This window comes from Equus quagga, chromosome 7 (genome assembly GCF_021613505.1).
Source record: "Equus quagga isolate Etosha38 chromosome 7, UCLA_HA_Equagga_1.0, whole genome shotgun sequence".
NCBI lineage: Eukaryota > Metazoa > Chordata > Mammalia > Perissodactyla > Equidae > Equus > Equus quagga.
In genome coordinates this window covers 77,508,065-77,522,269 of record NC_060273.1, presented here as the reverse complement: position 1 = coordinate 77,522,269, position 14,205 = coordinate 77,508,065, and the positions used below count along the sequence as shown (strand labels likewise).

Genomic DNA, 14,205 nt, shown 5'->3' with positions numbered 1-14,205 from the left:
AGAACTTCTTCAAAACATCCTTCTAAGACAGCTACTGAGACCTGGCTGGGAAGACGGCAAGAAAAGAATTTTGTAAAAACAAGTGTCCCTGAAGTAGAGCCTCCAAAATGTTAACCATCAACAGAAAACGTCAAGTTATTTCCTAATTGATCTCGTTTGACCTCCACAAAAACATGGATAATTTTTATGTAAACTGTACAATGACCTACTCTGAGACATCAAAATGTTATCATGAGAAAAGGGAGAGAACAGCTTCTAGACGATGGCAGAGAGTGGGAAGACAGCAAGCAGAAAACGGAAAAAGAAACACTGAAGGTGTGGATCAAGCCAGATTAGTACATCTATAACAAAATTACATGGGGTGCTTATTAAAAATGTACTGTTCTATAGTCCTTGTAACTTGGACGCTCTGGAGGTAAAGCCCAGGAATTTATACCTTAACAAGCTTCCCATGCACTCCTTATGCACAAGAAAGTTTGGGAATTATTGGCAGAAACAGACAATTAAGTACAAGGACTGACTGCACCAAGATGACAGAAGTTTGTAACACTGACTCCCCTACTAGATGGTCTAAGTCTTAGACAATGCCATTTAAAAAGACATTTTGTCAGAAACCAAATCTGGAATCTGCAGATAATGGCCGATGGTACCCTGGGTTTAAAAGATACAGTCTCAGTCTATGTATGTCCAGTATAGTAGTACAGGCACACACTAAAGTCTGCATAGCTAGAAAGAGGCTCTAAAACCGGGATTATCCTGGGAGAATTAGGAGTTAACAAATGACACAGAAGGGTTGACTGTAAAAAAAACTTTCTGTACCAGCAAATTCTACCCAAGGTAGCCCAGGGGAATTCCCTGAAGGAAATGAATTCAGTATAGTATCTCTGGGAAGTTATCAGTATATAATCAGTGGGTAGTTTTATGATGTGCCTGACATAGCTATTTAGTAGAAACCGAGACAGAGATGGGATTATGAACGTGTATATGATGGGGTTACAAATGTGTATATAATGTATATAATTTTACCAAGCTGGTAAAACACACTCCTCTCTTTAAGCCCTCTGAAAGGAAGGCTATGCCTTCATGAAGCTATCATACGAAAACAAAACCAAAACATTCTCCAGCTTCTGGGCACCCCCCAAGAACACTGATACTGCTCCTATTAAAAATACCAGCAGCAACGGAATAAGATTGTTTTGTTAAAGGGCAAGCTATAGCTTCCTGTCTTAATTTTACTGATCAGTCCTCCAAATGAATTTCTTGGCCAGTAGAGGGCAGCATACCAAGCACTTTGTATCTCAAAACAATAGAGGTTGCCTCTCTCTAACGTGACTGCATCATTAGCAGACGTAACAATGACACATCTAAAATAGAAGAGATCCATGTGCCATCTGGTGGCAAAAAGGAGAAGAGCACACTGCAGATATGATATATCAAATTCCTCCACTTTAGAAGGAATTAAAGTTTGATTATCTTTATCTGATGACACCCTCCTTAAATCTCCACCAGTAAGCCTTCTATGGAAACTACATCAGTAGCCTTCATGCCAAAGTTTTAAAGCTTTGCACTGGTTTAGCTCTGTACCCCCAAACACTGGTGTAAGCAAGCAGCAACTCCTAATGCCTCACATCAGAGGAGAATGAAACTCAGACCAAAACAAACAAAAAAACATAAAAACTTAGAAAGCTGTCAAAATAAAAGAAGAGTCTGAGATGATGACAGATAACACACAAGACAGCTTATGCAAGAAAAAAGAAGGAAAAAAGATAGTAAGAGAACCAGAAGTTTAGAACTGAAAAGTACCTTTAGGTTCATTCATCGCATTTTACAGATGAGGAAAGAGTCAAAGTATGAAGGAAAACCTCTGATGCAATCTCATTCGTAGTCAGATTAAAACAAGATATCACTTTTCCCCTATCAGACACTATGATAAATAATTTGGTGGAAATGTAAATTGGTATAATCCTATTACCTAGCAATTTGGGCACAGAAATTTTATTGTTAAGAATTTACTGTAAAGAAATACAAGTATACAGAGATAAATATAAAATGATGTTTCCTGCAGCACTGCTTGTAATATAAAAATTGGTAACAAATTCTCAGTAAGGGATGAGTTGTACATATTTGTATTATTCATCTGACAGAATTCAACTATCCATTAAAAATAATGAGGTAGATCCATATGTAATGACATCAGAGATGCTGAAACATGTTAAGCAAAATACAGAACAGTGTCTACCATATGGGATCACACAGATTACATTAAAAAATGCGTATACCCTCACATTTCCGTAATTTTACCTTTTAATTCCCCTGCTCCTTAATTTTCCAATAAGGTTCTATTTGAAAATTTCCCACAGGGCCGGCTCCGCGGCCGAGTGGTTAAGTTCACGTGCTCCGCTGCGGCGGCCCAGGGTTCGGATCCTGGGCGCAGACATGGCACTGCTCGTCGGGCCACATTGAGGTGGCGTCCCACATCCCACAGCTAGAAGGACCTGCAACTAGGATGTACAACTATGTACCCGGGGGGGTTGGGACAGAAAGCAGGAAAAGAAAAAAAAAAGATTGGCAACAGTTGTTAGCCCAGGTGCCAACCTTTAAAAAAAAAAAAGAAAAGAAAATTTTCCACAATTTCTCAAGTGAACTAAAGGAGAAAGGATTTTGCCCATTCCTTTATTAGAATAATATATGCATACGAAAGGTATGATTAACCAGGGTCACTCTGAGGCAGGAGAGGGAGATTTTGTATTTTCAGAGTATTCTATACATTTGTTGAAATGAATATATCACATTAGTCAGCAATTGGCTTCCGAGAGGTCATGGTAACAGAGACACAGACAGTGGGTAAAATAATGGTGGAAGAAAATAACCACGCAAGCTCCTCTTCTGATTGCTTCAGTTTTCTCAGTGAAGTAGAAAGAGAACATCCTCAAGTGAGAATGAGGATGAGGGAGGTGTTGGGCCTTTTGAGGAGAGAAAAGGTGTGAAATAATCACTCAGGAGAGTAAGGAATTGAATGGACTAGAAATGTTTAATATCTGATTGCCTGGCAGCATCAAGGGCCAAGCAACATTGCAAACTGAGCAGAGAGCCAGAGAAAGACAGCCACTGAGGCAGGAGAAAGAGTAAGACCATCTGCTGTCCTGAAAGCAAGTGAAGAAAGTATATCAAGGAGGGCCAGCTGCATGTTTTTCTCCAGCCATGTTCACTTGCACAGCAACAGGTGCAGGATGGCTAGAGACAGGGCATTAACCAGGACTGCAGTCTTGCCAATCGAATATGATGAAATGAGACAGAGGTAATGGAAGAAAAAAACAACAACAAGGGAGTCATTATTACAATGATTAACCATGGACTCTTAGCTGATGAGGAGAGTGAAGTCATCAAAAGGGCGAAGGACAGTGAAAAGGTGTTAAAATAAATGGACCGGAAGTCTCAGTGGGACTGGAGAATTATTGGGGTCAGGGTACTAAAGAGAGCGAGGTAAAAAGATAGAACTTGGGTGGTATGAAATTCAGACTGTGGAAGGGCTGCAGTTATTGCTGATGACCAGAGGCAAGAACAGGTGGGGTAGGGGAGAGGAGAAGATGACTGGAAAAGAATACAAGGATTTCTGAGGCTAGAATATTGGTAGGATCATGACCCTTTTGTACAGAAATTGCTAAGAAATAAGACAGAAGTAGCACTGGAGTACTGCAGAGAGGGGCCAGGAGCCAGGAGCTGGCTAAACTGCTGGAGAGATAGGAGGAGTAACTTGGGGAGTTAGTAGATGATAGCACAAAGAGAGGAACTGGGTGGTAAAATCTGATGTCACGAGATTCAGAATTATGGGTTTTTAGGAAAGGGAAAGGTGGAATGACCTGAAAGTGGCAATGAAGAACAAAGAGGACACCTACCCCATCTCCAGGTCCATCAGGGTGAGGTTTTTGGGAGGAAAAAAACCACCACATGAGAGGGCAAGAGGGAAAGCAGTGTTGCGGGAAAGCCAGGTTTCTGGTGAGGTTGATGACATACGAGATTTTGCTGGTAAGGGACCATGAATTCCAGAAGGCACAGTGGTGAGGTTTCAGGTAGGATGAGAAAAGGAGACAGAACAGGAGATACACAAAACCTTATGGGGATTCGAGTAAATTCGAGTAAGGAAGATGAGGATGACCTGGGAGTCTGGGGCTTCCTGTGGTGAGTGACATAAACCAAGATAAATGGCTAATATTAGATCCAGTGTATTCAAGACAAATAGTGATGGCAAGGTTGGGAGTATAGAGGAGTATGTGAAGGGGTAGTTTAGGTGTTTTTTTACACCATTGATGATGGGGAGATGACAACGCAGAGGAGGCGTGTACTTGTTAAATGTGCAGGACTCCTGGTAACCCAAGGTGATAGGGATAGACATATTTTAAATAACAAGGAAATATTATCTGATATTATGGAACTTCCAAACTGCTTTGTGCTAATAGTCTGACCCTACTCAAAACCCAAGAGAAGTTAGTAATTAAAAGACAACAATCCCAACAAATGTTCACTTGAGTAGCATCTAATCTTATACACTTGAGAGGAGTACAGAACTGATAGAACAGACATCTTTCTGCCAAGAGACTCACTGAATAAGGTGGAGCATGTTGCACTCTTACAAAATCTTGTTTCTAGAGGTTAGAGTTGCAGAAGCTGTAAAGATTCACTAGGATATTTCCTGATAAAGATCCAACTGGGTGGATGCCACCTAGCAGACAGAAGAGGATCACCGGGAAAGGAAAAAGACACTTAGATCCCTTTTGGCAAAGAGGGGATTCCTCCCCCACCAAAGGCTCCTGCTGAAGCCTGAACTAAGAAGGTTCTGGGAGAACAGTAGACAGGTAAACCTACAGTTTAGAAACAGTTCTCACTTGTGAGACAACAGCATAAACCTTGGGATCGGGACACACCCCGTCAAATCCTAACTAGAATAGTTATGTTTACGGTAATTCTCAGCTCTTGGTGAAAAATCTTACTTTTTAGCCAGAGTTCTTTCTAAATTACTGCCACTAACTACTTGGGGAACTGTTCTGATCCTCACAGTTCCCATAATGCACCTTACACTTTAACAGGGAGAGGGTCTAATGCTACATATTGTCCACTGCACACCTACTAAGGGGGATTAAGCCTATGTATCTTATGAGTCCAAAAGGTTTTGGAAGGAAGGAATAAACCTAAAAAGAAAAACACCACTCTACTTAGGACATCAGTGATCACTTACCATGCTACATTTCAAGACATATTTTTAATGGGATCATGTCATCAACAAAAGACAGTAAGAATTAAAGGAAAGCAGAATGAAAAATGGTGTTATCCTGTACATACAAATAATGACCTGAGGCCACCACAGTGATGAAAATGTTCCCTAGGAGAAGATGAAAAAAAAATAATATTTAACTACTAAACATGTTCCCAAGGAATTCAAGAAGCAGAGTCAACAAAGAGACCATGATAAAACACTCCTTGCTGATCACAATAAGGAAAGTGAGAAAGTGAACAAGGACTAGAAGTTTTATGGCATTGCCTATCAAATCTGAATAGAAAATATTCCCTGGCAAGGAATAAATCAACTAAGTAAATTCCTGATTTACAGGAAATCAAGAGTTCAGAAACAAGAGACCAACCCTTAAAAGATAAAAATGTGTAAGAGAACCCGTACTGTAAATTTAAGGACCAGTTCCTTTCTCTTAGCTCTTCTCTTAGTAAAAAGGCACACATCTTCCTGAACCTTAATGACATAGTGGCTGGGGACCTTAGACTATAGGAGGCAGATGTAAAGAGTGAGGCGGATAGGAGCAGCCGGTAGGTATACAAGAGGTTTCAGGTATCAATAAAATATAAGAGGAATACAGGCATGTTTAACAAATGTCAGAGACTTGTGTTTAGCAAATGAGAGAGGAAATAATGTAATATTACGAAAACCTGGTGTCCAAATAACTTCCTTATCAAGACTGGCAACTACTGGGCTGAAATCATCTAAGCAGGACTTCTACTGTACTAGAGAAGCACATCTTGTATCTCCAACTGGATTAGTTTTGCGACAGTTGAATGTACTATAATCAGAACATGCCTGCTCTTCTTCAACCCTAAATATCCAGTATCTCACTTACTTTCCCTAATCTAATGTTCCTTTTTTGTACTCCTAAGAGTCACTGCCAACTCAAGGACATTTGTGCCTGAATGAATGAAGTGGTTGCAGAAGCCAGCATACCCCCTTCTTCCAGCTTTTGTCTGCATCCAAGCTTTCAGAAGCTCTTAGGGCAGGAACATACACTTCTGGGAGAGAGAGGGCTAGAGCACGGACTTTAGAGTCACACAGTCTGGAATCTGAACCTTGGCTCTGGCATTTACTATACAGCCTTGAGAAAGTTATCTAACCCATACCTCCACTTCTGATATTTATAGAGCAGTAATGAGTATTTATCTATCATTTAACTATATCATCAATATTAAGACTATGAATGAAAGACTTGGTAACTGAAAACTGGTTGCCTACTTGAAAAAAGGATTAAGGAAGAAGATATTCTGAAATGTTACAATGGAGATGTTTAAAGCAAACCAGAAGCAACGTAAACCTTGCTTTCATACTGATGAGATCTGGGTCCTCTGAATCCTCACCTGTGAAGTTTCTAGAACTTGAAATTCCTTATCTGATAAAAACCTAAACTCTAAGAAGCCCAAAGTCTTTTTTATTAAAGTGTTCTTTTAGGGGCATGTGGTAAGGAAGGGGACCACTTGGGAACAGTCTGTATTGAGTATGCCAGCCTGAGCACCAAGACAGGGAGGCTCAAATCGCATCCGGAAAGACAGGGCAAGTTAGTTACCCCAATCACAGGGGACATTATACGTGGCCTTGGGTCCATATGCAGCACTTCCATCTGCTACTTGACGCCCTTGCACACGATATCAAAGCAATTACTTGTCCCCAAGAAACACACATTAAAACAAGCCCCAACTTCAAATACTGCTTGCTTCAGCATAGATTTACAGAGTAACTAAAGGGAAAGAAGACAAGAAAATGTAGAAGAAAAAATTTAATCAGACAACACTGAAGTCAGTAAAACACTGAAAATCCAAAGAAGAAATAATTTTTTAAAAGGCGATGTGTTTGTGTTTGCTCCTTGGGGGGAAATGATTGAAAACATACAGATGTAGCACATGTGATGAGAAGCAGGAAGGTTTGGTTGCATCTGAGTGTTGCAGATAAATGTTAGAGTTGGGTAAACAATAAGTACTTATGACTATATTTGACAAGAAAAAAAATCTCTTCCAGAAATTTCTTAAAATGATTGATTTACGATGTCTAAAAGATTGCTCATGATTTAATAATGTTTGAGAACACCTTCTCTAGTGCTTCCTAGTGAAAAGATTGGGAAATTAAGGCAGTGTGCCAATCTAACACTTGAAGGTCCTAACTAAAACTAAGGATATTTAAAGACTAGCTAGAAATTTCCTGCATCAAAATAGCAGCAATCTACTAGTGATGATTACTGCTACATGAAAATCAATACTGCCACTAAACTAAACTGACTAATTTATACATATTCCTTTTAGATTAAGATACAGAGATTTCTAATAATTTAAGGGGAAAAAAAGAAGCCAAAGCTGCTAGAAAGTTAGAGCCTTCAATGAATAGAAAGTAGTTTCCAAGGCAGAAATTGAGAGCTGAAGGAGCATTAAAAAGTTTAGTTACGTTGTTGAAAATAACAAAAGATGAGACAAGGTCTTGCTTGGGTATTTTTAAAACACTATATACCAGTTCACAGGGGGAATATAACGCCAAGGAAGACCACTAAACCGCAGAAGATCCCACTACAATCAATAGTAACACAAAGGTACAGGATAAAAGAAGGATCAGACAAAACAGGGGAGGAAAAGAGGCCCTGTACATTTGTGGTGGCACTCAGAGCACAGCCACAAGAAAGGGACCTATGCCAGAGGCCAACATAGGGATAGATTCTGTGAACTTACGAATTAGGAAATCATTTGATTTTGATTTTCATTGTCAACTAGTCTTTGGTGATATACTAGAGTAGTATAAGTGGTCATTATCACAGCATTTTTAAGTAAGAGGGTAGAAGTATTTCCCTGGGCTGGACTTCAGTCCAGAAAGTGACAGTTCTCTTAAGAGGAAAAGGCCACTTTGCCCTGAATCCTAGGGCAATAGGACAGGCCTGAGCACTGTGATCTTACACTCCTAGATACACTCACGTAACTAGGGGCCCCTAAAGGCACCTATCCATCTGTTAGGCTCCTTATTAGAACAAAGTGCAGCCTGGTTCCATTAGACCACTAGAGGAAAGAAATAATAATTGTCTTTAAAAATGCTTATTTACTTGGGTGAAGGTAGGGAGAGGAAGTGCTCCAAAGTTACAGTTAATTTTAATCACTAGGGTCATAATAAATCTCTAAATAAACAAAAAAGCTGTAAGGAAATGGAAATACAAAACTATTGGGCTATAATTGTCATTAAGTACATGACAAGATCATCCAAACACTGTATCCCTGAGGGGAAATAACTACAACTGTCCCATCATAAGGCAGCACAAAACCACAAGAATTAGGAAGTGAAGAAAGAAGAGGGCAAAATAGATCAACTCTTCTAAAAAAAAGGGGGGGGGGGAGATATGAATATGAAGAAGAAAAAAATTTATATTAAAAAACATGGAGCAAAAGTCAAGATCCCTGGATCTGGTCTTATAACCTTGGGCAAGCTACCTAACTATTCAGTCTATATATGCTACACAATGGAGACGATACACATCCTATCTCATAAGGCTTCTTTGCAGGTCCAATAGGGCAACAGAAGTTAAAGCACTTTGAAAAGTATAAAACACAACACAAATGTGAGGTAATGGTTATGATTACTTGAGCTGTCCCTAATCTTCCAAAGAAAGAACAAGTATATGGTAGCTTCAACTTAGAATAATGTTCTTCCCTGTCAGTTAAGATCACAGCTACTGGCCCTATAGATTCTAAAAAAACTGGCAAAAGAGAAACCAACCTCAATCTCTGGTCTCAGTTTTCTAAAGAGAAATTCCTTTACTGTTTCATTTTTTTCTCTAATATTTGAAAGACCTAACTAAAAGGCTCTTCTGTGTTCTTACCTTTCGAAGCTGCAGGAGCAAAGGGCCAGGAAGGAGCAAGCATCAGATATTGGAAAGAAATGAAAGAAAGAAAAGGAATCACACATGGTTCTTTATTGTTGGAGACAGTTGCTCAACCACATGACCTATTAAACACTTAGCCCAACCCTTGTCAATTAAGTGTGTAGGTCTGGGGACAGAACCTTAAGGCAGTACCACTTAAAGAGTATCATCAAAATGGGCCCAGACTGAGCTTGTCACCTTTATCTCATATTCCCGCAAGTTATATTGACATAAAATACCTACATGTAACACACAGTCGCCCTTCCCAACCCAAGCATCTCAAGAATACAAAAATATCTTATTTTCTTCTGAATAGGAAAACCCATCTCTCTTCAATCCTCACCCAGGGAAGGGAAAGGAATGAGAAACCCACTTAAAGGATATTCTAAGTCCTACACTGACCCTTTGCATGAAAGAGGAAGGGACTCACTCTTGGTCTGGGCAGAGAAGGTAAGGGTAAGTTTGGCGAAAAGTTCATTGTTCTCAAAGCGGTCCTCCTTCACCTTTGTCCAGAAGCAGTCCTGGGAAAGGTCCTCAGCAACAAACTGTGGATACAAGCAGTGTATCAAGAGTTAACTAAGTTGAACTCTGTACTTTCCATGCTAGAAAACTGATCATGATGCAAAAGAGGTGGCTGGCTGGTTATCAGCAATGTCATACTAGAATAAGACTAACCTGAGAACAGCTGTGTTCTTTGTGGTAGGATCCCGAGATGATGATTCCAGTTTATTTATTGGTGATTATTCAAGAACTAGATTCAGTTATGCTACTTATCCTCCTTCCAACCCCAAATCCTCTACTTTTAGAAGGTTTAGGGCTTCATTTTGCATCTTCCCTTGTCCTACATTTTTCCCATCAATTTGGCTGTGTACCAAATCTGTTCATTTTAGGAACAAATTCCTAGTTTAACTTGGTTTCTGGAAGCAAAAGGCTGGCATAGAATCACAGGGGTCTCAAACACATAGTGGGAGAGTGGAAGTAATTCCCTCTAACACATAGTGTGCTATGGAAACATATCCTGTGTAGCTCATTTACTGGGGGAGGTGGGGTAGGGAGGTGTATCCATAAATCCATGACTTTTGGATCAGCACAATTACGAGTAGCTTGCAGATTGGTGAAATGGCTATTATCAAACTGTGTTACCATGGTGCTCAGATCCTCAGAGAAAAGGCAAAAAACTAACTTAAAGATAAGTTTAAGTTTTATAGCAGAGTATAGTGATGTATGGCATAGGAGAACTTGCCATGGTGATGTATGGCATAGGAGAAGCCTAATATCTGCTGAATAAACAAACATAAGCATGAGTAGAACTTGAAGACAGACAGATGTGAGCCATAAGAAAGGGAAGCCCACCCTGGCACAAAATACAAAGTAGGAGACTGAAGTGGTTTCTTAAGATCTACTGATGAAATGGACAGAAATTCTTACCTTGGACCAGTTTGGCCTCCGGAGCTGCACTTCTGGCTTATAAAGTTTCTTTGGGGTTAATCCAAATGGCAGAACTGGGGCAGCAGGAACTCCAAATCCAAAAGGGGGAGGTGGAGGCATACCCATTCCGGGTGGAGGTGGAGGAATGCCAGGGCCTCCAGGAAATGGAGGGGGTGGAGGGATTCCAGCGCCACCAGGAAGAGGGGGAGGGGGAGGTGGCATTCCTGGTCCTCCAGGCAAGGGAGGAGGGGGTGGGGGGATGCAAGCACCCCCAGGCAAAGGAGGGGGTAGGGGGATGCAAGCACCCCCAGGCAAAGGAGGGGGTGGGGGGATGCTAGCACCCCCAGGCAGAGGAGGGGGTGGGGGGATGCCAGCACCCTCAGGCAGAGGAGGGGGTGTGGAGATGCAAACATCCCCAGGCAAAGCAGAGCGTGAGGAGGTGTAACTGCCCCCAGGTAAGGGAGGGGGAGGTGGAGGAGGTGGTGGAGAGGGAACTGTATCACTCCCAGGGAGAGGTGGTGGGGGTGGTATGCTAACCCCCCCTTTAGCAGTGCCAGAGTCACCAGGCAAAGGAGGGGCAGAGGCAACAGAAGCACTGCTGGGAGGGGCTACGGCAGTAACTGCAGCGGAAATGGAAGCCATTTCTTTCTTGGCGTCTTCCAGTTCCTTGGACAGCTTGGCAACCTAGAGAAATAACATCGATGGGAGTATTTCTCACTCCACTTCAAGGAGTACTGGGGCTGGAAGGGACGTAAGAAATTACTTAATCCAAACTTCTCGGTTTACAAATGAAGGGACTCAAAGGAGTCAGATGAAATGATTTGTCTAAAGTCACATGGCTCTTTAGTGGCAGACAAAACTAGAATTCAGGTCTTCATGTTCTTAGTTCAGCATGCTTTGCATTAAAAAGGTAATTTCAACCTTTATGTTAAACTCTCCCTTTGAGAAGAAAATGGAATGGTCAAGTAAATCAAATATTCTAGTTATATAATTAACATATGTGCTATATAGGTGACTATTTAATCATATAAGTGATCAAGTTATCAGATATCACAGATCATTTAAATATTTACAAGTACAGAGAGAGTGTGTGGGGATAAATCTGTCCAGAGATGATTAAAATAACAGAAAAACAGCAGATATGAGAATGATTTATTTAGTTTTTACTCCTAAATTTATTAGAAGAGTATTATCTTCATTTTTGGGTAGTACTGTGACTGACTTTATTCTTTCTGTTGTTCTGTATTTTGCAAATTTTCAATCTTATATATTACTTAGCCCCAAAATAAAACAAAACAAAAACAGTAAATGATTTTAAAAATATGCACTATCTAACTAGATTACCTATTTTTGCTGAATCCTCCGTAGGAGTAAGATGACTGACTCCTGTTCCAAGACAGGCTCATTCTGAGGCTGCTGACAGCAACTGCAGGTCACTCTGTCTTCCTGCTCAGATCTTACCTCTCCTGTGAGCTGAGACACCTCTGCTTCCAGGCCCTGTTTCTCTGTAGCAATCTGTTGCTTTTCAGAATCCAGTGCATCCTTTTCTCCCTGAAGATCCTGAAGTTTCTGCTCAAAGTCACTTTCCATCTTTTTCATTTCCACCTGTAGCTCATGTCGGGCTGTTAACTCTGAGTCCAGCTAAAGGAGAAAGGAATCAGGCTCCCAGTAAGCTCTCCATCTCAGCAAGAAGCACAAGTGTTATTCCCCATAATTTACTGTTTTGTGCCAATCCTTGATCTTTGGAGCTCACAACCCAGGGAGTGCCTGGGAAAAAGAGCAGCTTAAAATTTTGACCTTAAATCAAGGTTAAAGGAGGGGGAAACCAGGGATCATTTCCATAGTCCACCTATTTTTGGAATTATAATAATAATTAAAAAAAACCCTAAGATTTTAAAGACATTTAGCAAGGACAGCTATCATGTACAATCCCAGTAGTCTCTAGGATCAAAAACCTATCACCTACAATAGGAGACCTTAATAATTGAAGGAAAAAAGATAATTCAGACATATTCCAGTTCCTATTGTTCTAGGGAAAAGAGGCCTGAGATATCAAGCAAATCTGAGTGCTGTCACTATTATATGAGTGCCGTCTGTCTTTCCTGTCCTGCCCAGCGGCCCAAGGACTGTGCAACTCACCACTAACTAGCTCCTCATAATTACATCCATACCACTTTCTCCACTGAGTAACCTATACCAGAAAGATTTCCCCTAGGAACTGCGATTGTGTGCTGAATGCTTTCAAAATATCACTGGTAACCGTTTCACATGTCAGAAAAATCATAATCTTTAGACAAAGAAAGAAAGATATATCCCAATTTTTTTTGATCTCTCATACACACCTTCTTTTCCAGCTCTGTAGCTTTGGCTTCAGAGATCTCCACCTTTGTTTTATCAATCATTTGATCTGAAAAGAAGGAGAAGAGTCAGGAAGTAAAGTTCCCAATTTTCTTGACTTCCCCTCTCACAACCTAAGCCCTTCAATACAACCAAAGGGTAGTCTTTGGTCCTTTCGTTTATTTTTATTATCCTTCTTAAGGTTCTGCACTAGACAAAGAAGTGGAACTTCCAGTTAAATTCGAGATAAACCCTCTGAATGCCTGTTATGGAGTAAGGGCACCATGCTGCATGGCATGGAGAATGCCAACAAATGATACTTAATGAATCTCTGAGACCAGCAGGAGTCATAGATAACAGCTGAAGTCTCTTCAAAAGGTGGGGCGGTGTGTGAGAAGGGGTACATTTTTAGAATTGTGTAGAAATAAACTAAAGTCCTGTTTATTCCTAGCATAAATGTTGGTTATCACCTAAGAAAGGGCAAAAATGGAAATACTTGGGGGGCTGGCCCTGTGGCCAAGTGGTTAAGTTCTCACACTCTGCTGCAGGCGGCCCAGTGTTTCGTTGGTTTGAATCCTGGGCGCGGACATGGCACTGCTCATCAAACCACGCTGAGGCAGCGTCCCACATGCCACAACTAGAAGGACCCACAACGAAGAATATACAACTATGTACTGGGGGGTTTTGGGGAGAAAAAGGAAAACAAATAAAATCTTTAAAAAAAAAAGGAAATACTTGGGGACTAGAAAGATATCCTCTCTGAAATTTTCACTGAAAGAAAGATGCAAAATGAAAGGCAGAAGCAATGTTTTTAAGGAAACAGATAGAAGAATATGCTTACCAATCAGTCCTTCAATATCAATCTGGAGGTGCCGGCACTTGAAGTCAGGATCAGCCCCATTCTTGTGCAGAACTATCTGAGAAATACATTCTTCAATCAACTTATAATACTGCGGTCTACAAAAAAAACAAAATAAGGTTATTAAAGGAAAACCAAAATATAATTTTCAGAAGTATTCAGGATCAAGAAAAGTTAACTGCTTTGCCAATAGAGGGACCTAAGGATAAAGGTTCTGGAAAAGACCTTTTAATAAAATTAACAGAAGTATCGCTGCCACGCTAAGAAATCCCGCTCTTCCACCTCAGCTACCCTATCTACTTCAGATAATCAAATCTTTTTTTTTTTTTTTTTGAGGAAGATTAGCCCTGAGCTAACTACTACCAGTCCTCCTCTTTTTGATGAGGAAGTCTGGCCCAGAGCTAACATCCGTGCTCACCT

At 40.6% G+C, this 14,205-nt stretch overlaps 1 protein-coding gene across 3 annotated transcripts in view; it reads right to left on the bottom strand.

Annotated features, from left to right (window-relative positions):
- Positions 1 to 14,205, bottom strand: part of DIAPH1 (diaphanous related formin 1) — a 101,971-nt gene that overhangs the window by 52,602 nt on the left and 35,164 nt on the right. For all 3 annotated transcript variants that reach the window (XM_046665883.1, XM_046665882.1, XM_046665881.1), the window contains 6 exons: positions 13,768 to 13,883; positions 12,932 to 12,996; positions 12,051 to 12,230; positions 10,590 to 11,273; positions 9,592 to 9,706; positions 9,120 to 9,128 (listed from right to left, as the gene is read on the bottom strand). In XM_046665883.1, the coding sequence (XP_046521839.1) occupies positions 9,120 to 9,128; positions 9,592 to 9,706; positions 10,590 to 11,273; positions 12,051 to 12,230; positions 12,932 to 12,996; positions 13,768 to 13,883 (1,169 nt within the window). The remainder of the gene's footprint in view (positions 1 to 9,119; positions 9,129 to 9,591; positions 9,707 to 10,589; positions 11,274 to 12,050; positions 12,231 to 12,931; positions 12,997 to 13,767; positions 13,884 to 14,205) is intronic.